The sequence below is a fragment of the Vipera berus genome (assembly GCF_964194415.1).
Source record: "Vipera berus genome assembly, chromosome: 6".
Taxonomy (NCBI): domain Eukaryota; kingdom Metazoa; phylum Chordata; class Lepidosauria; order Squamata; family Viperidae; genus Vipera; species Vipera berus.
The window spans coordinates 89,006,641-89,033,073 of NC_138208.1; the positions used below are offsets into that span (position 1 = coordinate 89,006,641).

Consider the following 26,433-nt stretch of genomic DNA (forward strand, 5'->3'; position numbering starts at 1 on the left):
GAGGGAAGGAAGTAAGGAAGCGAGCTGTTTAATAAGACAACAAGATTCATTCACCATCCTGGCACAACCAAGGAGGCCTCTTTAATATTCGGAAGCTAAATTAGACAGCCGATCCAGCGTAGGCCTCGGGCGTTGACATGTGTTTTATACTGACAGTTAATTAGATGTTGTCTACAGCAATCATAGGCTGTCATTTCTAATACGCGTGGAGAAATCTGAAGGATGGGAGAGTCCCCTTTTCTCTCCCCCTCCCGCCGATTTCTTTTCTCCCTCCCCCCCTCTCCCCTCCCCCCGCTTCAAAATGGAATATTTGGCAGAATTAGCCAGGAAGATGTGAAGTGTTAACTTTGACAAATCGTGGAGACTCGTCTTTGCATGCCAGCCAGCGGGAGACCTTTTAATAAGCCTTTTATTCGTTCCAGGGCCAAAAAAAAGGCACCGCAACAACATGAACAAGAACGGTGTCACCCCCTTCGCTCTCTACATGGGGCTGCCCTTGAGGACCACTCGTAGGCTTCAGCTGGTGCAGAATGCGGCCGTGCGAGTTGTGATGGGGGCTTCCCAATACTCCCATGTAACACCTCTACTCCGCGAGCTGCATTGGCTTCCGGTTGCCCTCCGGGTGAGATTCAAGGTGCTGGTGATGACCTCTAAAGCCCTAAATGGCTTGGGTCCGGGATATTTGAGGGAACACCTGCTGCCAGCATCAAGTTCCCTTCGTCCAGTGTGCTCCCACAGGGAGGGTCTCCTCAGGGTGCCGCCGATAAAAGACTGCCGCCGGATAACACCCAGGGGAAGGGCCTTCTCTGTGGGTGCGCCTGCCCTCAGGAACCAGCTGCCCGTGGAGCTTAGGGCTGCCCCGACCTTTGCACATTTCGCCGGAACCTGAAGACCTGGCTCTTCGAGCTCTCCGGCCCAGGCTGAGAATTTTTAACTGGGGTTTTTAACTTTAGGGATGATTTAATCTTTTTTTAATTTGTTTTTAACTTTTGTACTGGTTGTTTTAAATGCCCTGTAAACCGCCCTGAGTCCTTCTGGAAAGGGCGGTATATAAATTTAATAAAATAAATAAATAAAATAAATCTATACAGCCTTGCTCAGGGGTTTGTTATCCCTGTCTGAGCTTTATTACAAGGGATTGAAACGTGGGAGGGATTCCACTGCCCTGCAAGCTTTTTGAGCATGAATGGTGCCGCCAGACTCGGTACAGGGAGTCCCCGACTTAACCGCCACAACGGAGGCCGAGGTCTCCGTTGCTAAGCAAGACAGTTGTTGAGTTTTCCCCCCCCCCCCCGTTTTGCGACCTTCCTCGCCAGGGTTGTTGAGCGAATCGCCGCGGTTGTCAAATTAGCAACACGGCGATTGAGTGAACCTGGCTTCCCCATGGACTTTGGTTGTCGGAAGGCCGCAAAAGGGGATCGCGTGACACCACCCCACCCCACCCCCCCCCGGGGACGCTGCGACCGTCATAAATACGAGTCGGTTGCCAAACGTCTGGATTTGGATCCCGTGACCCTGGGGATGCTGCGACGGTCGTAAGTCGCATTTTTCCAGTGCCGTTATAACTATGGACGGTCACTCAGCGAACGGTTATAAGTTGAAGACTACCCGTACTGGGTCCAACACACTTCCATGGTTTGGCTAACTGTTGGCTTGTAGAAGAGAATATTTGTAGCTCAGGCTGATTTCTGGTGTCCTTGTGGTCTTTGAGCTGGGTTGTTTTCTTGCCGACGTTTCACGACCCAACTAGGGAACGTGATCAGGGCTAGAAGGGAAGGGGGATTGTGGAGATGAGGAGGAGAAAAGGAGGAGGGGGGAAGAGGAGGGGAGGAGGAGGAGGAGGAGGATTATGGGGTCCTTGGTGCTCCCTGAGCTGGGTGGTTTTCTTACAGACATTTTCTTACAAACGTAACATCAGAAAGGAGGGGGATTTGAGGAGGAGAAGAGGGAGGGAGGGAGGAAGGAAGGAAGGAAGGAAGGAAGGAAGGAAGGAAGAAGGAAGGAAGGAAGGAAGGAAGGAAGGAAGGAAGGAAGACTGTGGAATGCTTGGTGCTCCCTGAACTTGGTAGTTTTGCAGACATTTCACGACCCAACTGGGTAACATCAGAAAGGAGGGGGATTTGAGAAGGAGAGTGAGTGAGTGAGGAAGGAAGGAAGGAAGGAAGGAAGGGAGGGAGGAAGGAAGGAAGACTGTGGGATGCTTGGTGCTCTCCTAGCTTGGTGTTTTGCAGACGTTTCATGACCCAACTAGGTAACATCATCAGTGCTAGAAGGGAGTGGGGTTTGTGGAGAGGAGGAGGAGGAGGAGGAGGAGGAGGAGGAGGAGGAGGAGGAAGAGAACTGCGGGGTACTTTGTGCTCTCTTGGTGGTTTCCTTGCAGACGTTTCATGACCCAACTAGGTAACATCATCAGCGCTAGAAGGGAAGTGGGCTCTGCCCTCTCTTTATATACAAGCGGCATGCCCTGTATGCCTACTTGCATATAAAATGGGAGCAAACCCCAGACACCCTTCTAGCACTGATGATGTCCTCTAGCTGGGTCACGAAACGTCTGCAAGGAAGCCGCCCAGCTCAGAGAGAAGCTCAGGATCCCCACTCTTGACTCGCTTGAGAAGGTGGGACGTTCTGCTTCTAAGGTCAAGAGATGACCCCCAAATGGCCTAGAGCAGATTCAGAAACCCAGGGCTCAAGTTGATAATGAACTTGTTATGTTTAGAGGAAGAAAGAAAGGGGGAAAAATGAATTTCCCCAGAGAGAAACAGAAAGTGCTTCTTTACAGAAGAAAATAATAAAAAAAAGGATAATAAAATAAAAAGGAACAAAAAATGCAGGGGTACTCCTGATGTGGGCTTAGCTTGTTTGTTGGGTTTGTTTTGCCTGCCTTATATGCTTGAGACAGGGGTGGTGCTGAAAAACACATATTTTATATGGTTGGTGCAGATGGTTTTCTTTTTTTAAGCAAGTATGAGCTGAAAAATAGAGATAGCTGAAATGGCATGATAGGTATGGGTACTGTGGTACTGTTCTGTTATACTCTTTGATGTTTAGTCCCCTCATCTTCCTTCCTTCCTTCCTTCCTTCCTTCCTTCCTTCCTTCCTTCCTTCCTTCCTTCCCTCCCTCCCTCGCTCCCTCGCTCCCTCCCTCCTTCCTTCCTTTTTTCCTTCCTTCCTTCCTTCCTTCCTTCCTTCCTTCCTTCCTTCCTTCCTTCCTTCCTTCCTTCCTTCCTTCCCCTTCCTTCCTTCCTTCCTTCCCTCCCTCCCTCCCTCTCTCCCTCCCTCCCTCCCTCCTTCCTTCCTTTTTTCCTTCCTTCCTTCCTTCCTTCCTTCCCTCCCTCTCTCCCTCCCTCCCCTCTTCCTTCCTTTTTTCCTTCCTTCCTTCCTTCCTTCCTTCCTTCCTTCCGTCCTTTTTTCCTTCCTTCCTTCCTTCCTTCCTTGCTTCCTTCCTTCCTTCCTTCCTTCCTTCCTTCCCTCCCTCGCTCCCTCCTTCCTTCCTTCCTTCCTTCCTTCCTTCCTTCCTTCCTTCCCCTTTCCTTCCTTCCTTCCCTCCCTCCCTCTCTCCCTCCCTCCCTCCCTCCTTCCTTCCTTTTTTCCTTCCTTCCTTCCTTCCTTCCTTCCCTCCCTCTCTCCCTCCCTCCCTCCCTCCCTCCTTCCTTCCTTCCTTTTTTCCTTCCTTCCTTCCATCATCCATCCATCTTTCCTTCCTTTCCTTCCTTCCTTTCTTCCTTCCTTCCTTCCTTCTCCATCCATCCATCTTTTCCTTGCTTCCTTCTTTCCTTCCTTCCTTCCTTCCTTCCTTCCTTCCTTCCTTTCTTTCCTTCCTTCCCTCCCTCCTTCCTTCCATCATCCATCCATCTTTTCCTTCTTTTTCTTTTTCTTCCTTCCTTCCTTCCTTCCTTCCTCCCTCCCTCTCTCCCTCCCTCCCTCCCTCCTTCCTTCCTTTTTTCCTTCCTTCCTTCCTTCTTCCTTCCTTCCTTCCCTCCCTCTCTCTCTCCCTCCCTCCCTCCCTCCCTCCCTCCTTCCTTCCTTCCTTTTTTCCTTCCTTCCTTCCATCATCCATCCATCTTTCCCTTCCTTTCCTTCCTTCCTTCCTTCCTTCCTTCCTCCATCCATCCATCCATCTTTCCTTGCTTCCTTCTTTCCTTCCTTCTTTCCTTCCTTCCTTCCTTCCTTTCTTTCCTTCCTTCCCTCCCTCCTTCCTTCCATCATCCATCCATCTTTTCCTTCTTTTCTTTTTCTTCCTTCCTTCCTTCCTTCCTTCCTTCCTCCCTCCCTCCCTCCCTCCTCCCTCCCTCTCTTTCTTTCTTTCTTTCTTTCTTTCTTTCTTTCTTTCTTTCTTTCTTTCTTTCTTTCTTTCTTTCTTTCTTTCTTTCATCCCTCCCTCCCTCCCCTCCCTCCCTCTGTGGCTCAGGAATTCTGGGAATTAAAGTCCACCAGTCATAAAGGGCCGACAGTTCCCCACCCCGCCGACAATCTAAAATGAAGAAGTTTAAACCACGAGCAACAGAACCAGGGGGAAACTTTGCCCAGCTGGTGGAACTTTTCTAGCCATGGTACACGGCCTCCCCCCCCCCTCATTTCATTCTCAGTGTGTGTGTGTGTGTGTGTGTGTGTGTGTGTGTGTGTGTGTGTGTGTGTGTCGGGGGGGGAATGGTCATTCCCGGCCCCCCAGACAGTCAACCACGTGCAAAAAAGCCGCTTAATAAAACCATCTGAAATCACTTAATGGCGACAACTCTGTCGTGTAAGAGAACGGAGGCCCCGGCTTGATGTCAAACCAGCATTGGGGATGCTGTGTCAAGATGGGGCTCTTTGTTTACCCGAGGCAACCGCGGCTGAGTCCCCCAAGGAGCGGGGACAAGCCCCTTGACTGCAGATCAGCCAGACTTTGGATGCTCTTCTCTCGCCTTCGTTTTCTTCTCCCTGGCACCCTCACAAAGAGAATGGGCATAAAGAGGCTGGCATCACGAAGCCGGTCCATATGGCGCCCAGAAGCCTCGGGAACCTGTTCAATAGCACAGCGTATGCCGGTGCCCGGGCACTGCCAGGCAGGGAAAGAAGACGGCTGTGTCGGATGAGACCCAACTGGGTCATCGTGGCCAGCCTGGTGCCTCTGGGGTGGCCTACGAGTTGCAGTGGAGGAGGGTGGGGAGAAACCTCTTTTTTGGGGTCCTGTTAAGAGAACCCAGGCTTTCAGATGCTGGACCTCCAACAAACCAGGATCAATAGAAGAGAATCCATTGTGGTTTCTGGGCTCCTTGGTGCTCCCTGAACTTGGTGGTTTTCTGGAAGAGGCTTCGTGACCCAACTAGGGAACATGATCAGTGCTGGAAAGGAGTGGGGTTTGTGGAGTGGAAGAGGAGGAGGAGGAGGAGGAGAGGAAAGGAAGGAAGCGGAGGAATGAAGGGAAGGAGAAAGGAAGGAGGAGGAGAAGGAGGAACAACTAGGTAACATCATCAGGACTAGAAGGGAATGGCAGGAGGAGGAGGAGAAGGAAAAAGATGGTGGGGTCCTTGATGCTCTCTGAGCTGGGTGGTTTCCTTGCAGACGTTTCATGACCCAACTAGGTAAAATCATCAGATCTAGAAGGGAGCTGGGTTTGTGGAGAGGAGGAGGAGGAGGAGAGGAAGAAAGAGAGAGAAAGAATGAAGGGAAAGAAGGAGGAAGAGAAGGTGGAGAATTGTGGCTTCCTTGGTGCTCTCTGAACGGGATGGTTTTCTTGCAGACGTTTCATGACCCAACTAGGTAGCATCATCAGGCCTAGAAGGGAGATGGGTTTGTGGAGAGGAGGAGGAGGAGGAGCAAGAGGGGGAAGAGGAGGAGGACTGTGGGGTCGTTGGTGCTCTCTGAGCTGGCCGGTTTTGTTGCAGACGTTTCATGACCCAACTAGATAACGTCATCAGTGCTAGAAGGGAGTGTTGGAGAAGGAAGAGGAAGACTATGGGTTCCTTGGTCTTCTCTGAGCTGGGTGGTTTTCTTGCAGACGTTCCATGACCCAACTAGGGAACGTCGTCAATGCTAGAAGGGAAGGGGGTTTGCTCTCTGCTTATATACAAATGCTCGTTCTGTCCCTGTCGCTGGGTGTATTCTTGGTGGGTTCCTCGATTGGGTTGTGGTTTACTGTTAGCTTGTTTAGTAGTTCCTTGATTTGGGTACTGCTTCCCGCTCGATTGTTGGTCTAACGTTAATCTTGGTCTTAACCTCTGCTCATTGATTGCTTTGGGGTTTTTTGTTTCCTTTTGGGCTTTTCGATTGTCTCTTTTCAACGGCGCGTATCTGTCATTTATCTTAGAATGGCACCGTCGGGTCTCCTCTTCGAGCAAGGGGTTGGACTGGAAGACCTCCAAGGTCCCTTCCAGCTGTATTCTAGGTTCTAGCTTCAATTTGGAGGAATAAGGAGCAATTTCCTGACAGTGAGAACAATTAAGCATTGGAACGACTTGCCTCCAGAAATTGTGGGTGCACCATCCTTGGAGGTTTTTAAGGAGAGACCGGACAGCCACTTGTCTGGAATGATCTAAGGCAGGGGTCTTCAAACTCGGCCCTTTTACAAGTCATAAAAGAGCCAGGTTCGAAGACCCCTGGCTTCTATGATCCCTGCTGGCTGAGGAATTCTGGGAGTTGAAGTCCCCAAGTCACAAAAGGGCCACGTTTGAAGACCCCTGGCTTACATGGTCCATGCTGGCTGAGGAATTCTGGGAGTTGAAGCCCACAAGTCACAAAAAGGCCACGTTTGAAGACCCCTGGCTTACATGGTCCCTGCTGGGTGAGGAATTCTGGGAATTGAAGTCCACAAGTCATAAAAGGGCCACATTTGAAGACCCCTGGCTTACATGGTCCCTGCTGGCTGAGGAATTCTGGGACTTGAAGCCCACAAGTCATAAATGGGCCGGGTTTGAAGACCCCTGGCTTACATGGTCCCTGCTGGCTGAGGAATTCTGGGACTTGAAGCCCACAAGTCATAAATGGGCCGGGTTTGAAGACCCCTGGCTTACATGGTCCCTGCTGGCTGAGGAATTCTGGGACTTGAAGCCCACAAGTCATAAATGGGCCACGTTTGAAGACCCCTGGCTTACATGGTCCATGCTGGCTGAGGAATTCTGGGAGTTGAAGCCCACAAGTCACAAAAGGGCCACATTTGAAGACCCCTGGCTTACATGGTCCATGCTGGCTGAGGAATTCTGGGACTTGAAGCCCACAAGTCATAAATGGGCCGGGTTTGAAGACCCCCGGCTTACATGGTCCCTGCTGGCTGAGGAATTCTGGGAGTTGAAGTCCCCAAGTCACAAAAGGGCCACGTTTGAAGACCCCCCGGCTTACATGGTCCCTGCTGGCTGAGGAATTCTGGGAGTTGAAGCCCACAAGTCACAAAAGGGCCACGTTTGAAGACCCCTGGCTTACATGGTCCATGCTGGCTGAGGAATTCTGGGAGTTGAAGCCCACAAGTCACAAAAGGGCCACGTTTGAAGACCCCTGGCTTACATGGTCCATGCTGGCTGAGGAATTCTGGGAGTTGAAGCCCACAAGTCACAAAAGGGCCACATTTGAAGACCCCTGGCTTACATGGTCCATGCTGGCTGAGGAATTCTGGGAGTTGAAGCCCACAAGTCACAAAAGGGCCACGTTTGAAGACCCCTGGCTTATATGGTCCCTGCTGGGTGAGGAATTCTGGGAATTGAAGTCCACAAGTCATAAAAGGGCCACATTTGAAGACCCCTGGCTTACATGGTCCCTGCTGGCTGAGGAATTCTGGGACTTGAAGCCCACAAGTCATAAATGGGCCACGTTTGAAGACCCCTGGCTTACATGGTCCCTGCTGGCTGAGGAATTCTGGGAGTTGAAGTCCACAAGTCATGAAAAGGCCAAGTTTGAACACCCCTGGCTTCTATGGTCTCCTGCTTGAGCAGGGGGTTGGACTAGAAGGCCTCTGAGGTCCCTTCCAACTCTGTTGTTGTTAATTCTGCTCTCAATTGTGTTTGTTACGTTTTCGTCTAGCTGTATAACAGCGCTGTCCTTGCTGAACCCGGCTGATTTTTCTTGATGGGCTTACAATGGCTGTTTAATATGTTAGCTGCCACCGTGCGTGTTTTCTCGTGATCCCACACATGGGCCTAGCAGGAGCCTTTCAGCCACCGTGCCAAGCCCTAACGAATTACCGCTTACACTTCACTTACTTCATCGGATCCCTTTATTAGCCCATAACATGATTTGTGTCCTGTCGGAGCCCCTTCCCTTTCGTTTAAATCAAACGCTAACCCTTTTCTCCTCCTCCTTGATCCCCATCTGGGCTGCTTTTGAGACCGGTAAGTAGATTGTTACGGCGTTAATTACGATTTCACGGCAAGAGCAGAGCTTCTCGGATCTGGTCTGAGGGGCTTAAGTTCCCCGTCGCCACTTTCCAAGGAGAAATTTGCGAACAAGAAACCCCCCCCCCTTAATAAGCCTGCTGCCCCTTTTAGCAAAGCGGGAAATAATTAGACGTAGGAAACTCAATCCTGTTTGCCCGTCCCTAAGAACGGAGTTTGCGCATCACCGGGACTTCGTCCGTGGGAAATTATCCCGAGAGTTTAAATTTGCATTCCCAGATTTATCGTCTTGTGTTTCCTGATGTGCACGGGGGGGGGGGGGTGTGTGGGGTGGGGGGGTGGGGGGTTAGTTCTCAGTTCATAACCACAGTGGAGCCCCAAATGCCCTGTTTTACAACCTTTCTGGTCGCTGTCGTTAAGCGAATCACTGCAGTTGTTAAGTCGGTGCCACGGTTGTTAAGTGAATCCAGATTTCCCCCCCCAATTGGCTTCGCTTGTCAGAAGGTCGCAAAAGGGGATCGCGTCACACACACACACACACACACCAGGACACTGTGACCGTCGTAAATAGGAGTCAGTCTCCCAGCATCTGAATTTTGATCACGTGATCCGGGGAGATGCTGTGATGGTTGTAAGTGTGAAAAACAGCCGTAAGTCACATTTTTCAGTGCCGATGTAACTTTGAACAGTCACTAAACGAACCGTCATAAGTCGAGGACTGCCTGTTATTGGAACTTCTGTCCGCTCTTGTCTTCCCTGAGCAAAAGGGATTTAAAAACCCCTGTTAGCATTTCCAGATTTTTCTCAGTAGATGCTCATGGGTTACTTCTGGCTAGTAGATCTTTGCCATTTGACAAATTTCCACAAAAGATAAAACGTAAGAAAAAAAAATATTGAAAGGAAATTGAGGTGGGGGGTAGGGAGGGGGGAGAAAGAAAGAGAAAGTGCCAGGAATAAAAGAAATAAAATAAAATAAAATGTAACTTCTGACTTGCTATGACAGGGTTACAAATTAATGAGTTTATTGATTAAACCAATTTATATAGCCACCCAATTCATGCATATTGTAGGTGATTCTGGGTGGCTTACAACATCTAAGTCAGGGGTCTTCAAACTTGGCCCTTTTGTGACTTGTGGACTTCAACTCCCAGAATTCCTCAGCCAGGGACGTGTGCCTGGCTAAGGAATTCTGGGATTTGAAGTCCACAAGTCACAAAAGGGCCAACTTTGAAGGCCCCTGCTCTAAGTTAATGTTAAATAAATATAGATTTGTTGTTGTTAGTTGCGAAGTCGTGTCCGACCCATCGCGACCCTATGGACAATGTTCCTCCAGGCCTTCCTGTCCTCTACCATCTTCTGGAGTCCATTTAAGCTCACGCCTACTGCTTCAGTGACTCCATCCAGCCACCTCATTCTCTGTCGTCCCCTTCTTCTATTGCCCTCAATCTTTCCCAGCATTAGGCTCTTCTCCAGTGAGTCCTTCCTTCTCATTAGATGGCCAAAGTATTTGAGTTTTAGCTTCAGGATCTGGCCTTCTAAAGAGCAGTCAGGGTTGATCTCCTCTAGGACTGACCGGTTTGATCGCCTTGCAGTCCAAGGGACTCGCAGGAGTCTTCTCCAGCACCATAGTTCAAAGGCCTCAATTCTTTGGCGCTCAGCCTTTCTTATGGTCCAACTTTCACTGCCATACATTGCAACTGGGAAGACCATAGCCTTGACTATACGTACTTTTGTTGACAGGGTGATGTCTCTGCTTTTTAGTGTGCTGTCTAGATTTGCCATGGCTTTCCTCCCCAGGAGTAAGCGTCTTTTAATTTCTTGGCTACAGTCCCCATCTGCAGTGATCTTGGAGCCCAGGAAAATAAAATCTGTCACTACCTCCATTTCTTCCCCATCTATTTGCCAGGAATTGAGAGGGCCAGATGCCATGATCTTGGTTTTCTTAATGTTTAGTTTCAACCCACATTTTGCACTCTCCTTCTTCACTCGCAACAAGAGGCTCTTTAGTTCCTCTTCACTTTCTGCCATTAGAGTGGTATCATCTGCATATCTTAGGTTGTTGATGTTTCTTCCGGCAATCTTAATTCCAACTTTTGATTCATCTAGCCCTGCCTTTCTCATGATGTGCTCTGCATATAAGTTAAATAGGCAAGGCGACAGTATGCAGCCTTGCCGGACTCCTTTCCCAATTTTGAACCAATCAGTGGTTCCGTGTCCAGTTCTCACTGTTGCTTCTTGGCCTACATATAGGTTTCTCAAGAGACAAATAAGATGGTCTGGTATGCCCATCTCTTTAAGAACTTGCCAGAGTTTGTTATGATCCACACAATCAAAGGCTTTAGCATAGTCAATGAAGCAGAAGTAGATGTTTTTCTGGAACTCTCTAGCTTTCTCCATGATCCAGCGTATGTTAGCAATTTGATCTCTAGTTCCTCTGCCTCTTCGAAATCCTGCCTGTACTTCTGGTAGTTCTCGATCCACATACTGCTGGAGTCTAGCTTGTAGAATTTTAAGCATAACTTTACTAGCATGAGAAATGAGTGCAATGGTGCGATAGTTTGAACATTCTTTGGCACTGCCTTTCTTTGGAATTGGAATGTAAACTGATCTTTTCCAATCCTGTGGCCACTGTTGAGTTTTCCAAATTTGCTGGCAAATTGAGTGTAGCACTTTTACTGCATCGTCTTTTAAGATTTTGAATAGCTCAGCTGGAATACTGTCACCTCCACTAGCTTTGTTGTTGCTCAGCTTTTCTAAGGCCCACTTCACTTCACATTCTAGGATGTCTGGCTCGAGGTCAGTGACCACCTCATTGTGATTATCAGGGACATTAAGCTCATTCTTGTATAGTTCTTCTGTGTAATTTTGCCACCTCTTCTTAATCTCTTCTGCCTCTGTTAGGTCCCTGCCATTTTGGTCCTTTATCATGCCCATTTTTGCATGGAACGTTCCCTTCATCTCTCCAATTTTCTTGAAAAGCTCTCTGGTCCTCCCTATTCTATTGTTTTTTTCTATTTCTTTGCATTGTTCATTTAAGAAGGCATTCTTATCTCTTCTAGCTATTCTTTGGAATTCTGCATTTAATTGGGCATATCTTTCTTTTTCTCCCTTGCCTTTCGCTTCCCTCCTTTCCTCAGCTATTTGCAAAGCTTCCTCAGACAGCCATTTTGCTTTCTTGCATTTCTTTTTCTTTGGGATGGTTTTGGTTGCTACCTCTTGTACAATGTTGCGAACCTCTGTCCATAGTTCTTCAGGCACTCTGTCTATCAGATCTAATTCCTTAAATCTATTTGTCACCTCTACTGTATATTCAACAGGGATATGATTTAATTCATACCTGACTGGCCTAGCGCTTTTCCCTACTTTCTTTAATTTAAGCCTAAACTTTGCAACAAGAAGCTCATGGTCTGAGCCACAGTCAGCTCCTGGTCTTGTTTTTACTGACTGTATAGAGCTTCTCCATCTTTGGCTGCAGAGCATATAGTCAATCTGATTTCTGTGTTGACCGTCTGGTGATGTCCATGTGTAAAGCCGTCTCTTGGGTTGTTGGAAAAGAGTGTTTGCTATGACCATCGTATTCTCTTGACAAAATTCTATCAGCCTGTGCCCTGCTTCATTTTGTACTCCAAGGCCAAACTTGCCTGTTATTCCAGTTATCTTTTGGCTTCCTACTTTAGCATTCCAATCTCCCATGATGATAAGGACATCATTTTTGGGTGTTAGTTCTATAAGGTGCTGTAAGGCTTCATAGAACCGGTCAATTTCATCCTCTTCAGCACTGGTGGTTGGGGCATAGACCTGGACTACTGTGATATTGAATGGTTTGCCTTGGATTCGAACTGAGATCATTCTGTCATTTTGAGGGTTGTATCCCAGTATTGCTTTTCCTACTTTTTTATTGACTATGAAGGCTACTCCATTTCTTCTGAGGGATTCTTGCCCGCAGTAGTATACCTGATGGTCATCTGAATTAAATTCACCCATTCCTGTCCATTTTAGTTCGCTGATACCTAAGATGTCGATGTTCAGTCTTGTCATCTCTTGTTTGACCACATCCAGCTTTCCTTGATTCATGGATCTTACATTCCAGGTTCCTATGGAGAAAAAATCTTTACAGCATCGGACTTCCTTTCACCACCAGACACATCCACAGCTGAGCGTCCTTTCCGCTTTGGCCCAGTCGCTTCATTCTTTCTGGCGCTACTAGTACTAGCCCTCTGCTCTTCCCCAGTAGCATATTGGACGCCTTCCGACCTGAGGGGCTCATCTTCCAGCGTCATATCGTTTTGCCTTTTGGTACTGTCCATAGGGTTTTCATGGCAAGATACTGGAGTGGGTTGCCATTTCCTTCTCCAGTGGATCACGTTTTGTCAGAACTCTCTGCTATGACCTGTCCGTCTTGGGTGGCCCTGCACGGCATAGCTCATAGCTTCATTGAATTACGCAAGCCCCTTCGCCACGACAAGGCAGTAATCCATGAAGGGGAAATATAGATTAAATATCAAAAAAACAATAATGCACGTTTCAAAAAAAAAAAAAAAAATTAAATTCAAATGTTTTCCGTTAATATCCCAATCAGCCAATACAGGTAGCCCTTGACTTAAAGCAGTTTGTTTAATGACCATTCAAAGTGACGACGACACTGGGGAAAAAGTGACTTACGAACATTTTTTCACACTTACGACCGTTGCAGCATCCCCGGGGTCACGTGATCAAAATTCAGACGCTTGGCAACTGGCATGTACTTAATGTCGGTTGCAGCGTCCTGAAGTCACGTGACCTGCTTTTGCGACTTTCCGACATGCCAAGTCAGTGTGGGAAAGCCAGATTCACTTAAGAACTGGGTTATGAACTTATCAGCCGCAGCGACTCGCTTTACAACAGAGGCGAAAAAGATCGTAGAAGGGGGGGGGGCAGAAATCACATCACCAATGTCTCACTTAACAGCGGAAATTTGGGGCTGAATTGTGGTCATAAGTCGAGGGCCACCTGCGTGATCCCCGGGAGATGCTGTAAGGGACCTTGGAGGTCATCTAGTCCAACCTCCTGCTCAGGCAGGAAACCCTATACTGTCCAGTCTCTTCTTAAAATCTTACAGTGTTGGAGCATTCACAGATTCTGGTGGACTTCAACTCCCAGAATTCCTGAGCCAACATGGCTCAGCATGGAAACCTCTCCCTTTCCCCTCAGCATGGCTGGCTCAGGAATTCTGGGAGTTGAAGTCCACGAGTCATGAAGGGGCCATCGTTCCCCCATGCTGGCTCAGGAATTCTGGGAGTTGAAGTCCACGAGTCATGAAGGGGCCATAGTTCCCCCATGCTGGCTCAGGAATTCTGGGAGTTGAAGTCCACGAGTCATGAAGGGGCCATAGTTCCCCCATGCTGGCTCAGGAATTCTGGGAGTTGAAGTCCACGAGTCATAAAAGAGCCAAGGTTGCCTACCCCTGCCCATATGCATGCGCAAACAGGTCACTAGCCCAATTGGGGGTGAGTGCAAGCACACATGTGCGCGCACTGGCCAGCCTATACCACATCCCGGTGGCCAGTAGGCCACGGACCAGTATTGGACCACGGCCCGTAGGTTGGGGACCCCTGCCTTAAACCAATTTATCTCTGGACTTCATTATAAGAAAATGACTTTGTTGTCCAAGGGCTGCTGCTGTTTTCCTGGATTTGGCCAGCCTCCTGACTTACATTCTCCATTACTGGGCAGGTAGTCCTGGATTTACAACTGTTCGTTTAGTGACCCCTCAAAGTTACAACGGCCCTGAGAAAAAAAGGGACCGATGACCATATTTGCACGCTTACGACCCTTGCAGCGTCTCTGTGGCCCACTGATTTACATGCAGATGTTTGACAACTCACTCCCCTTTAGGACGGTCCCGGGGTCACGGTGCCCCCTTTTGCGACTGTCCGGCAAGCAGTGTCAGATTCACTTAACGACCGTGTGACTAATTTAACAACTGCAGGGATTTTGCTCGACAAACGTGTCGAGGAAAGTCGTAAAACGGGCCAACACTCACTTAACGAAGGTCCCACTTAGCAACCTGAATTTGGTCGAGGCCTGCCTGGACTACGGTCGTCTTTCTTTCTGCCTGCTTTTGAAGAAATATCCCGGCCTCGCCGGGGGCCGAAACTGTTTTCGTTGCATTAGCACGTGACGCCTCCCAAGGCTGCAGGAAAATTTAATGATGAGGTTTGTGGCCAGCTTTGCACGAGGAAAAAAGCTCGCTTCGTCCTCGCTATCCGGCGGGCTCAGCTGTTCGCCTTAGTGGGGGTGTGTGTGTTTCACCCTCCCTCTTGAAAACACAATATTGTTCGCCCCTTCGGAGCTGCCTTTCCCTGCCAGCTTAATAATGGGCTTGATTGAGGTTCAAAACGGGACTTGGCTTAAAAGCAGCCTCGCTTGGAACGTAAAGTGGTTTCTTAAGAGTGCGCAACTCTGTGTCGGTTGCGACTTTTTGTGTCGCTTTCCTCGGGATCTGGTGCGCCGATAGACAAAGGTCTGGAAGAGCGAGCTTAGTGGCTGCTGTTGGCATTTAAAATGTTTTTGTCCCATCTTTCTGAGTCCCTCCTTGTAGGCTGTCGTTTGTCTGAACGTCCGTGTTGCAGTGTGCAGACCTGTCCTCCCTTCGCTGAGATCCAGATTGGTCTAGTAGTAGTTAAGGCCCCAGGCTAGAAACCGGGAGACAGTGAGTTCTAGTCCTGCCTTAGGTGTGAAAGCCAGTTAGTGACTTTGGGCCAATCACCAGGAGACGGTGAGTTCTAGTTCCGCCTTAGGCATGAAAGCCAGCTGGGTGACTTTGGACCAGTCATGAGGAGACAGTGAGTTCTAGTCCCACTTTAAGCAGGAAAGCCAGCTGGCTGATGGTGGGCCAGTCACCAGGAGACAGTGAGTTCTAGTTCCGCCATAGGCAGGAAAGCCAGCTGGCTGACGGTGGGCCAGTCACCAGGAGACGGTGAGTTCTAGTTCCGCCTTAGGCATGAAAGCCAGCTGGCTGACTTTGGGCCAGTCACCAGGAGACAGTGAGTTCTAGTCCCACTTTAAGCATGAAAGCCAGCTGGCTGATGGTGGGCCAGTCACCAGGACACGGTGAGTTCTAGTTCCGCCATAGGCAGGAAAGCCAGCTGGCTGATGGTTGGCCAGTCACCAGGAGACGGTGAGTTCTAGTTCCGCCATAGGCAGGAAAGCCAGCTGGCTGACAGTGGGCCAGTCACCAGGAGACGGTGAGTTCTAGTTCCGCCATAGGGAGGAAAGCCAGCTGGCTGACGGTGGGCCAGTCACCAGGAGAGGGTGAGTTCTAGTTCCGCCATAGGCAGGAAAGCCAGCTGGCTGACGGTGGGCCAGTCACCAGGAGACGGTGAGTTCTAGTCCCACTTTAGGCATGAGCCCAGCTGAGTGACTCTGACCCAACCCCCAGGAGACAGGGAGTTCTAGCCCCACGTCAGGCGTGAAAGCTGGCTGGTTGAGAAGAGAGACCTTGGGCCTGTCACTCTCTCTTCCTCAAGCCGAGTGACCTCGCAGGCTTCTTGTCATAGGGAAAATTAGAGGAGGGAAGTGCCTGACGTCTGTTCACCGCCTTGAGCTGTTTGTAAAAACACTTAACGGTGGGACAGAAATGAATGAAACTGAGCTCCATAAAGCCGTCAGTTATCGAAACAAAGCCGGCGACCTTCGGTCTGAGTTGTGCAGCATTGGCTGGAGCAGAGAGCTCGGCAGGCGTCAGATCCCAGTCGTCACCCTGTTGCTCTGCTGGACACAGTGACCACACAGGTGTGAGGTTTGTCCTTGGGAGTTTTTCCAATCCCAGACACCCACTTGTCTCGCTTTTTGGCACCCCCTAAGTAGCTAATCAGTCAGCTGAATGATCGGTGAAAGGGCCATCTGCCCGCTGCATTTAATGGAGTGTCTTCGCATCCCAGATAGGAAATAATTGGATTGACAGACACACACAGTCCCTCGCAAGACTGTTTGTTAACTGATTAGAGGAGGGGCGGGGAGGGGGGGGGCTGGGAGAGCAGCAGGGAAGGGAGTTGAAGGTGTTAATTGATTTGATCCCATCGTGTCTGACATTGGACGGACAACTGGGGAGATATTTACCATTTTAGAGGTTCTTTTTTCGTTTGAAGGCAGCAGCGGAAGACGGAGTAGCACATTCGTTAGTATTAGGTCAATCAGCAGGAGATGGTGAGTTCTAGTCCTGCCTTAGGCGTGAAAGCCGGCTGGATGACTCTGGGCCAAACACCAGGAGACAGTGAGTTCTAGTCCCACTTTAGGCATGAGCCCAGCTGGGCGACTCTGAGCCAATCCCCAGGAGATAGGGAGTTCTAGTTCCACCTTAGGCATGAAAGCCAGCTGGGTGACTTTAGGCCAATCACCAGGAGACGGTGAGTTCTAGTTCCGCCTTAGGCATGAAAGCCAGCTGGGTGACTTTGGGCCAATCACCAGGAGACAGTGAGTTCTAGTCCTACTTTAGGCATGAAAGCCAGTTGAGTGACTTTGGCCAGTCACAAGGAGACAGTGAGTTCTAGTTCCGCCTTAGGCATGAAAGCCAGCTGGGTCACTTTAGGCCAATCACCAGGAGAAGGTGAGTTCTAGTTCCGCCTTAGGCATGAAAGCCAGTTGCGTCACTTTGGCCAATCCCCAGGGGACGGTGAGTTCTAGCCCTGCCTTAGGAATGAAAGCTAGCCGGGTGACTTTGGGCCAGACACCAGGAGATGGTGAGTTCTACTCCTACTTTAGGCATGAGCCCAGTCGAGTGACTCTGAGCCAATCACCAGGAGACGGTAACTTCTAGTTCCGCCTTAGGTATGAAAGCTGTTTGGGAGACTTTGGGCCAGTTACTAGGCGACGGTGAGTTCTAGTTTCCCCTTAGGACAGAAAGCCGGGTGGGAGACTTTGGGCTAATTACTGGGAGATGGTGAATTTTAGTCCTACCTTAGGCATGAAACCCAGCTGAGTGATTTATACCTAATATAATGCCGATTGTGTTGAAATGGGGACCGTGAGAGAGTGGCTAAATCTAATGCATTAAAATGGAGTTTCCCATGCAGATACAGAGCCTCTTCGGGGGGTGGTGTATGTGTGTGTGGGGTTCTTACTGTAGGAGACCATATTTTGAGGGCCCCATGATCAGTATTGACCATGGAGAAATGGAGTCTTGATGCCTGCATAATAGTCTGGGCACCCTTAGGATCCACAGAGGTGGAATCCTTTGCTCAATTAAAATCCCAAGTTGGAACATTCAGGAATATCATGTAGATGTTCCCGAGACAACTGTCCTTTTGAAGGGACTGGTGGAAGACCTCTTTTGCAATGCTGTGTGTTTGTAGCCCAGAGTTGAACTGTGGGGTCCCTGGTGCTCTTTGAGCCTGGTGGTTTTCTTGCAGACGTTTCGTGACCCAACTAGGGAACATCATCAGTGCTAGAAAGGAGTGGAAAGGAGAAGGAAGGAAGGAAGGAAGGAAGGAAGGAAGGAAGGAAGGAAGGAAGGAAGGAAGGAAGGAAGGAAGGAAGGAAGAAAAAAAAAAGAACTGTGGGGTCCTGGGTGCTCTTTGAGCCTGGTGGTTTTCTTGCAGACGTTTTGTGACCCAACTAGGGAACATCATCAGTGCTAGAAAGGAGTGGAAAGGAGAAGGAAGGAAGGAAGGAAGGAAGGAAGGAAGAAAGAAAAAAAAAAGAACTGTGGGGTCCTGGGTGCTCTTTGAGCCTGGTGGTTTTCTTGCAGACGTTTTGTGACCCAACTAGGGAACATCATCAGTGCTAGAAAGGAGTGGAAAGGAGAAGGAAGGAAGGAAGGAAGGAAGGAAGGAAGGAAGGAAGGAAGGAAGGAAGGAAGGAAGGAAGGAAGGAAGAAAGAAAAAAAAAAGAACTGTGGGGTCCTGGGTGCTCTTTGAGCCTGGTGGTTTTCTTGCAGACGTTTCGTGACCCAACTAGGGAACATCATCAGTGCTAGAAGGGAGTGGAAAGGAGAAGGAAGGAAGGAAGGAAGGAAGGAAGGAAGGAAGGAAGGAAGGAAGGAAAAAAAGAACTGTGGGGTCCTTGGTGCTCTTTGACCCTGGTGGTTTTCTTGCAGACGTTTCGTGACCCAACTAGGGAACGTCATCAGTGCACAGCAAAAACCACCAAGCTCAGAAAGCACCGAAGAGCCCATAGAGCTAATTGTGTCAAAACGAGACCATTACAGAACTTGAATCGAACGCATTAAAATGGAGTTTTCCATATACAGCAGGTTTGCTTGCAGCCTCCTGGGGCGTGTGTGTGTGTGTGTGTGTGTGTGTGTGTGTGTGTGTGTGTGTGTGTGTGTGTGTCTCCTTACCATCAGAGAACACATTTTAAAGGCCCCGTGATCAAGATTGACCATGGAGTGAAGGAGTCTCGGAATTGGAATTAACCGTCCCAAGAGGGTCAGCAGACTTCGAGTCCCTCCATTAAAAAGCCAATTTTGGAATATATACAGGAATATCCTGTAGATGTTCCTGAAGGAACCGCTCTTTTGAAGGGAACAAGTGGAAAACCTGTGTTTGCATGCTCTGTAGTATAACACTAGAAGAGATAGGAGACAATATTTGTAGCTCTGGGTTGAAACGAGGGATCCTTGGTGCTCTTTGACCCTGGTGGTTTTCTTGCAGACATTTCACAACCCAACTAGGTGACATCATCAGTGCTAGAAGGAAGTGAGGTTTCCTTTCTGTTTACATAAAAGTATACAGGGAAAGACACTCCCCCCAAAAAAGAGAATATTTGTAGCTCAGGGTTGAAATAAGAGGTCCTTGGTGGTTTCTGAGCTGGGTGGTTTTCTTGCAGACGTTTCATGACCCAACTAGGGAACATCATCAGGGCTAGAAGGGAGGGGGGTTTGCGGAGAGGAGGAGGAGGAGGAAGAGGAAGGACTGTAGTGTCCTTGGTGCTGTCTGAGCTTGGTGATTTTCTGGCAGATGTTTCATGACCCAACTAGGGAACATCATCAGGGCTAGAAGGGAGTGGGGTTTGCGGAGAGGAGGAGGAGGAGGAGGAGGAGGAGGAGGAGGAAGGACTGTAGTGTCCTTGGTGCTGTCTGAGCTTGGTGATTTTCTGGCAGACGTTTCATGACCCAACTTAATAACATCCTCAGTGCACGCAGCAAAACCATCAGGCTCAGAAAGACCTCTCACCATGCTGATTGTGCCAAAACGAGACCATTACAGTGTGAAAAACAGCCATAAGTCGCCATTTTCAGCACTGTTGTAACTTCGAACTGTCACTAAACAAATTATCGCGAGTCGAGGACTCCCTGCACGCAACGTTGGGTTGCCTTTTCGAAGAGACGTTTGTGATCTAAAGCAGCCACGTTTACTACTTACCATTCGCTTGACCCGGAATAGCGGCTTCGCATCGTTCCCCAGACTCCGTTTTATTTTTATGTGCGATGATGTTTTATTGTTGTTAATAATGAGATTGTCAAAGGGGGAGAAAAGAAACCTGCTGTTCGAGATTGGGCTAAAAAGATAAATGAACTCCCCCAACGATTGTTGCCTTGACATGCAATCCTACAATTGCCAAATTAATTGGACGACATTCTTGTCAAAGGGCTCCGGGAAACGCTGTTAAGGTTTTCTTCAGCCGTCAAAATGCGGCTGTTTTCATAAGATCGCTGGGTCCTTCAGCTCCTCCACGGCCATCGAGGCCTTGCTCAATGTGTGCTTTAATTGTGCGTGAGATCACACAAATTCGGAGGGGTTTCTGCTGGATATGAACCATGTTCACAGTACGAGTAGTCCTCAAACTTAGCAATAATTTGTTTAGCGACTGCTAAAAGTTACAAGGCCAGTGACAAAAGTTGACTGAGGACCGTGTTTCATAGTTACGGCCTTTGCGGCATCCCTTTGATCATGCGATCAAAATTTGGTTGCTTGGCAACTGGTTCACATTGATGACCTTTGCGGCGTCCCACTTTTTTGTGACCTTCTGACAAGTGGGGTAAGCCGGATTCGCTTAACAACCAGGTTACGCCAGTGATTCGCTTAAGCCAGGGGTCTTCAAACTGGGCCCTTTGATGACTTGTGGACTTCAACTCCCAGAATTCCTCAGCCAGCATGGACCATATAAGCCAGGGGTCTTCAAACCTGGCCCTTTTATGACTGGTGGACTTCAACTCCCAGAATTCCTCAGCCAGCATAGACCATATAAGCCAGGAGTCTTCAAACTGGGCCCTTTTATGAGTTGTGGACTTCAACTCCCAGAATTCCTCAGCCAGGCACGTGCAAATGAAGCCCTAAGTTAACATTTACCCCACTAAGATGGCAAGGTAATCTCCTAAACCAGGGCTCTTCAAACTTGGCCCTTTTATGACTTGTGGACTTCAACTCCCAGAATTCCTCAGCGAGGGATTCTGGGAGTTGAAGTCCACAAGTCATAAAAGGGCCAAGTTTGAAGACCCCTGACTTATATGGTCCATGGTGGCTGAGGAATTCTGGGAGTCATCAGTCACTTTTCTCATGGCTGAACTGTTGTAGCTCAAGGACTCGCTGTTTTGCGTTAAAATGGTGAAATTCACAGGCTTCAATCGTGTCCTGGCGGAATGGTCTGCTGTCATAATGACGCAACTCCCTCTGTTTTTAATTTGTATTTCAGGTTTATTCATGAGGTCGAACAGGCTTTGGGCCTCGGTCCCACGAAACAGTGTCCCCTCCGAGAATTCCTCACCGTGTACATTAAGAACATTTTTCTGAATCAAGTTCTGGGCGAAATTAACAAGGAAATTGAGGGCGTCACCAAGATCACCGATCCTTTGAAGATCCTGGCAAACGCCGATACCATGAAAATGCTGGGTGTGCAGAGGCCTCTCTTGCAGGTAAGTTTGGGGTTTTTAAAAAAAACAAACCTTCCCATCTTCACAGATAATCCTTGATTTACGGCCAGTAGCTTAAGGACCGTCCAAAGTTACAACAGGACACCCAAAAGCTACTTACGACCTGTTTTTCGAAGTTGACAATGGCTGCAGAGTTACACACCCATTACTTCATCAAAATACTTGACATCTGCTTCACGTAGCCAGTTTTAATAGCCTGGCCTCAGATACACCTTGCATGATGGATAATTTTAATTAGCCTAACGGCATGCAAACGTTTGGTTCCATCAAGGGAACGTTGTGCTCGTGAATCTTCGTTTTGTATTCCTTCATCCTGGTTTGTGTGGCTGCTTGGATCCCTTTGTCCTCACCCAAGAGCCTTATACAGCCCGTCCACGACTTGCAAGCATTCATTTAGTCACTGTTTGAAGTTACAACAGCGCTGAAAAGAGGGACTTAGCAACCTTAACAATTAAAAAACTTAACAATTCAGCGGTGAAAAAAGTAAGGTTCTACATTTAGGCAAGAAGAACCAAATGCACAGCTATAATATAGGTGGTACCTTGCTCAATAGTAGCAACTGTGAGAGGGATTTCGGAGTCCTAGTGGACAATCACTTAAATATGAGCCAGCCGTGTGCTGCAGCTGCCAAAAAGGCCAACACAGTGCTAGGCTGCATTAACAGAGGGATAGAATCGAGATCAGGTGAAGTGTTAATACCACTTTACAAGGCCTTGGTAAGGCCACACTTGGAATACGGCATCCAGTTTTGGTCACCACGATGTAAAAAAGATGTTGAGACTCTGGAAAGAGTGCAGAGAAGAGCAACAAAGATGATCAGGGGACTGGAGGATAAAATATACAAGGAACGGTTGCTGGAATTGAGTATGTCTAGTTCAGGGGTAGGCAACCTCAGCTCTTTTATGACTCATGGACTTCAACTTCCAGAATTCCTGAGTCAGCTGACTCAGGAATTCTGGGAGTTGAAGTCCATGAGTCATAAAAGAGCCGAGGTTGCTTACCCCTAGTCTAGTTTGATGAAGAGAAGGACGGGGGGGGGGGGAACATGATAGCAATCTTCCAATATCTCAGGGGCTGCCCTGTGAACAGCCACTAAGCAAGCCGTTGTAAGTTGAGGATTACCTGCACTTGTACTTTTAAAAAAAACGAGTCTGCATTCTCCTTCATCAGACATATTTCAGTCAAGGCTGCACTAGCATTTTTCAGAGATAATTTTAGTTAGATTCCTGTTCTGGGCAGCAGTTGATCTTGATAACCTAACTTGCCCCTTCCAATTTTGAGGTCCTCTGAAATAACACAGCTATAAATCCTAGAAGATTAAAATCAGAATTCTGCAAGGAACAGGCTAAATGGTCTGCCAGGTACATTATGGGTTTCGTTTAAAACCATTTTAATAACCACCTTAGAAGGCCTTGGTAAGGCCACAATTGGAATCCTGCATCCAGTTTTGGTCACCACGATGTAAAAAAGATGTTGAGACTTTAGAAAGAGTGCAGAGAAGAGCAACAAAGATGATCAGGGGGCTGGAGGCTAAAACATATAGGGAACGGTTGCTGCAATTGGATATGTCTAGTTTAATGGAGAGAAGGACGAGGGGGGACATGATAGCAGTCTTCCAGTATCTCAGGGGTTGCCCCAAAGAAGAGGCAGTCAAGCTATTCTCCAAAGGGCCCGAAGGCAAGACAAGAAGCAACGGATGGAAACTAATCAAGGAGAGAAGCAACCTGGAATTAAGGAGAAACTTCCTGACATTGAGGACAATTAACCAGTGGAACTCCTTGCCTCCAGAAGCGGTGAATGTTCCAACACTGGAAGTTTTCAAGAAGAGACTGGACAGCCCTTTGTCTGAAATAGTATAGGGTTTCCTGCCCGAGCAGGGGGTTGGACTAGATGACCTCCAAGGTCCCTTCCAACTTTATTATTATTAAAACATTTTTATCCCGCACTTCTACTAAAAACCCTAGTATAGAAAATACACAGAAGGCCGCCTGGTAAACTCAACAAGGTATATAAACTACCTGCTTCTGGTTAGGCATTTGATTTCAAAGTTCCTCCCTGCTTTTAACACATTTAATTAAACCTGGATTTTAAAACAAACAAACAAACGAACAAAAAAACATGTGAAATGTGACAGCTGGCTCCTGTGGACGCTTCTCGAAACGAAAGGTGAAAATAAAAAGTTGTTTTTTTTCTTGCCGTAAGCCCAGCTAAGAGAACAGTCAGGATAAGGAGTTTTAAAAAGGGCATCCAGTGTTAGGAAACAACCCTTAGAATGATTCCCTGCCTCTTGTTTATGTTGATGGGAAACAACCTTGTTTAAAGGCAGCTTCTTAGAAATGACCCAATCTCTGAGCTTTTAGCTCATGCAGTCACACATGAAGGCTAAATGGATTTCAGGAGTAGCTTAATTATCCATAGCTGCTGCCGTTGATTAATTAGCTTAGGCTGCAATCCAGCTAAAATATGCAGTTATGCAACTGGATTTGCCTCTCGTTTCCCCCTCCCAGCAGACATTCATAATGGGAAAAAGAAGATAAAATGCATGAACTTGCATAATATTTAAATACGGTCGTGTTATGTGAGTGCAATAATATATATTATAATTTATTATTGATATATATTAAAGTGTATTATGTGTACATATTGTATTGATATCCTTTAAGTACATTACGTTTATATATTATATTGGTATGTATTAAGTATATTAACTATATATTACATTCATATATATTAAGGATATTAGGCACATATATTATATTAATGCATATTAAGTATAAGTAGATATATAATAATATATCAAGGGCATTAAGGTTATTCAGCGGGTTCTGCAAATCTGAAAATGTGCGTAATTCAATAAGCAGGCGAACCACCCGTTTCTGAAAACAGTCTCTAATGTGCCAATTTAAAAACATTAAGTAGAAGTTAAATAAAAATAGGACACGAGCCATAACAGAGGAATTGCCAAGGACTTTACTGTTTGACACGGTGCTTTATTTTTAAACATTTTTTTTTAAAGTTCAGGTGAGTTTTAATGGTCTCCAAAATTTCAGACAATCCAAATATTGTTAGGTTAAGTCTAGATAAGTTCTTCCTCATAACCTGATTTGATTTATGACTCGTGGACTTCAACTCCCAGAATTCCTGAGCCAGCCTGGCTCAGCTTGGAAACCTCTCCCTTTCCCCTCAGCATGGCTGGCTCAGGAATTCTGGGAGTTGAAGTCCACGAGTCATGAGGGGGCCATAGTTCCCTCATGCTGGCTCAGGAATTCTGGGAGTTGAAGTCCACGAGTCATGAGGGGGCCATAGTTCCCCCCTGCTGGCTCAGGAATTCTGGGAGTTGAAGTCCACGAGTCATGAGGGGGCCATAGTTCCCTCATGCTGGCTCAGGAATTCTGGGAGTTGAAGTCCACGAGTCATGAGGGGGCCATAGTTCCCTCATGCTGGCTCAGGAATTCTGGGAGTTGAAGTCCACGAGTCATGAGGGGGCCATAGTTCCCTCATGCTGGCTCAGGAATTCTGGGAGTTGAAGTCCACGAGTCATGAGGGGGCCATAGTTCCCTCATGCTGGCTCAGGAATTCTGGGAGTTGAAGTCCACGAGTCATGAGGGGGCCATAGTTCCCTCATGCTGGCTCAGGAATTCTGGGAGTTGAAGTCCACGAGTCATGAGGGGGCCATAGTTCCCTCATGCTGGCTCAGGAATTCTGGGAGTTGAAGTCCACGAGTCATAAAAGAGCCAAGGTTGCCTGACCTAGACCAAGCTAAGAGACTTAGAAAGAAAAGTTCTCTTAGTTTTGGAGAATTTTCTTGTCAGCACTTCCAACGTGGCTCAGTCCCATCATCCTGTATCTACAAGGACTGATCTCGTTGGCTTCTAAGCAGCGAAGCCTAAATATTCCCAAATGCCACAGTGTCTACATTATCCTTTGCAATACTGTTGAAAAGGCCACAAAGTATTTTTAGCTGTAGAACAACTGGTCTGTTTTAGAAAGAAAAGGGGGAAAAAAAAACAAAAAAAAAGGACCCCAGGCCCCTTGACTAGTTATTGTTTAGCTATCTTACCCCACTCGCCAGCTGTCTAAACGGAGGGGTGACATTTGGGAAAAGGGGGTGAGGGCGAAATAAGATCCGGCCAACACAATCTGACCTTAATAACGGATGGAGACAGAAGTCCAGAAAAGGTCAGCCAGATGGGCTGAGTTGCAGCCACTGAGGTGGCTTGAAATAGATAGATTGGAGTCTTTAAATATTTAAAGCTTGGACTCTTTTTTAAATACAAGAAGTCTTGAATAAGATTCTTTTTTTGTGTGGGGGGGTGTCCTGCGTGCTCTCTTGAGTTTGCTTGTTTTCTGGCTGACGTTTCATGACCCAACTAGGTAACATCATCAGTGCTAGAAAGTAGTGGGGTTTGGGGTAAGAGGAGGAGGAGGAGGAGGAAGAGGAAGAGGAAGAGGAGGATTGTGGAGTCCTTGATGCTCTCTGAGTGTGTAGTTTTCTTGCAGACGTTTCATGACCCAGCTGGGTAACATCATCAGTATTAGAAGGGAGGAAGAGGAGGAGGAGGAGGACTGTGGGATCCTTGGGGCTCTCTGGACTTGGTGATTGTCTTGCATCAGTGCTAGAAGGGAGTATGGAGTTTGATGTTAGTTTAACAGAATGACAGAATTGGAAAGGACCTTGGGAGATCCACTCGTCCAACCCCTATACCATTTCAGACAAATGCTTGTCCAATCTCTTCTTAAAAAACTCCAGGGATGGAGCACCCACAAATTCTGGAAGCACTGGTTAATTGTTCTCAATGTCAGGAAATTTCTCCTTAGTTCCAGGTTGCTTCTCTCCTTGATGAGTTTCCATCCGTTGCTTCTTGTCCTGCCTTCAGGGGCTTTGGAGAACAGCTTGACTCCTTCTTCTTTGGGGCAGCCCCTGAGATACTGGAACACCGCTATCTTGTCCCCCCTCACCCTTCTCTTCATTAAACCAGACATACCCATTTCCAGCAACCGTTCCTTATATGTTTTAGCCTCCAGTCCCCTGATCATCTTTGTTGCTTTTCTCTGTACCCTTTCTAGAGTACCCAACATTTTATATGTGGTGCAAACTGGATGCAATATTCCATCAAAACTGGATGCAATATTCCAAGTATGCTCTTTACCAAGGCATTATAAATTGCCTTGGTAAGTGCATGGAATGTTGCAAAGTTTGCAAGAAAACCACCAAGCTCTGAGAGCACCAAGCACCTCATGGTTCAACCTGGAGCTACAATTATTCTCTTCAATCAATAA

General features: G+C 47.7%; 1 protein-coding gene across 1 annotated transcript in view; it reads left to right on the forward strand.

Moving 5' to 3' along the window:
• Positions 1–26,433, forward strand: part of EXOC4 (exocyst complex component 4) — a 323,699-nt gene that overhangs the window by 236,992 nt on the left and 60,274 nt on the right. Inside the window, exon 11 of the mRNA XM_081331755.1 lies at positions 20,916–21,135. Coding sequence (XP_081187881.1) covers positions 20,916–21,135 — 220 coding nt within the window. The remainder of the gene's footprint in view (positions 1–20,915; positions 21,136–26,433) is intronic.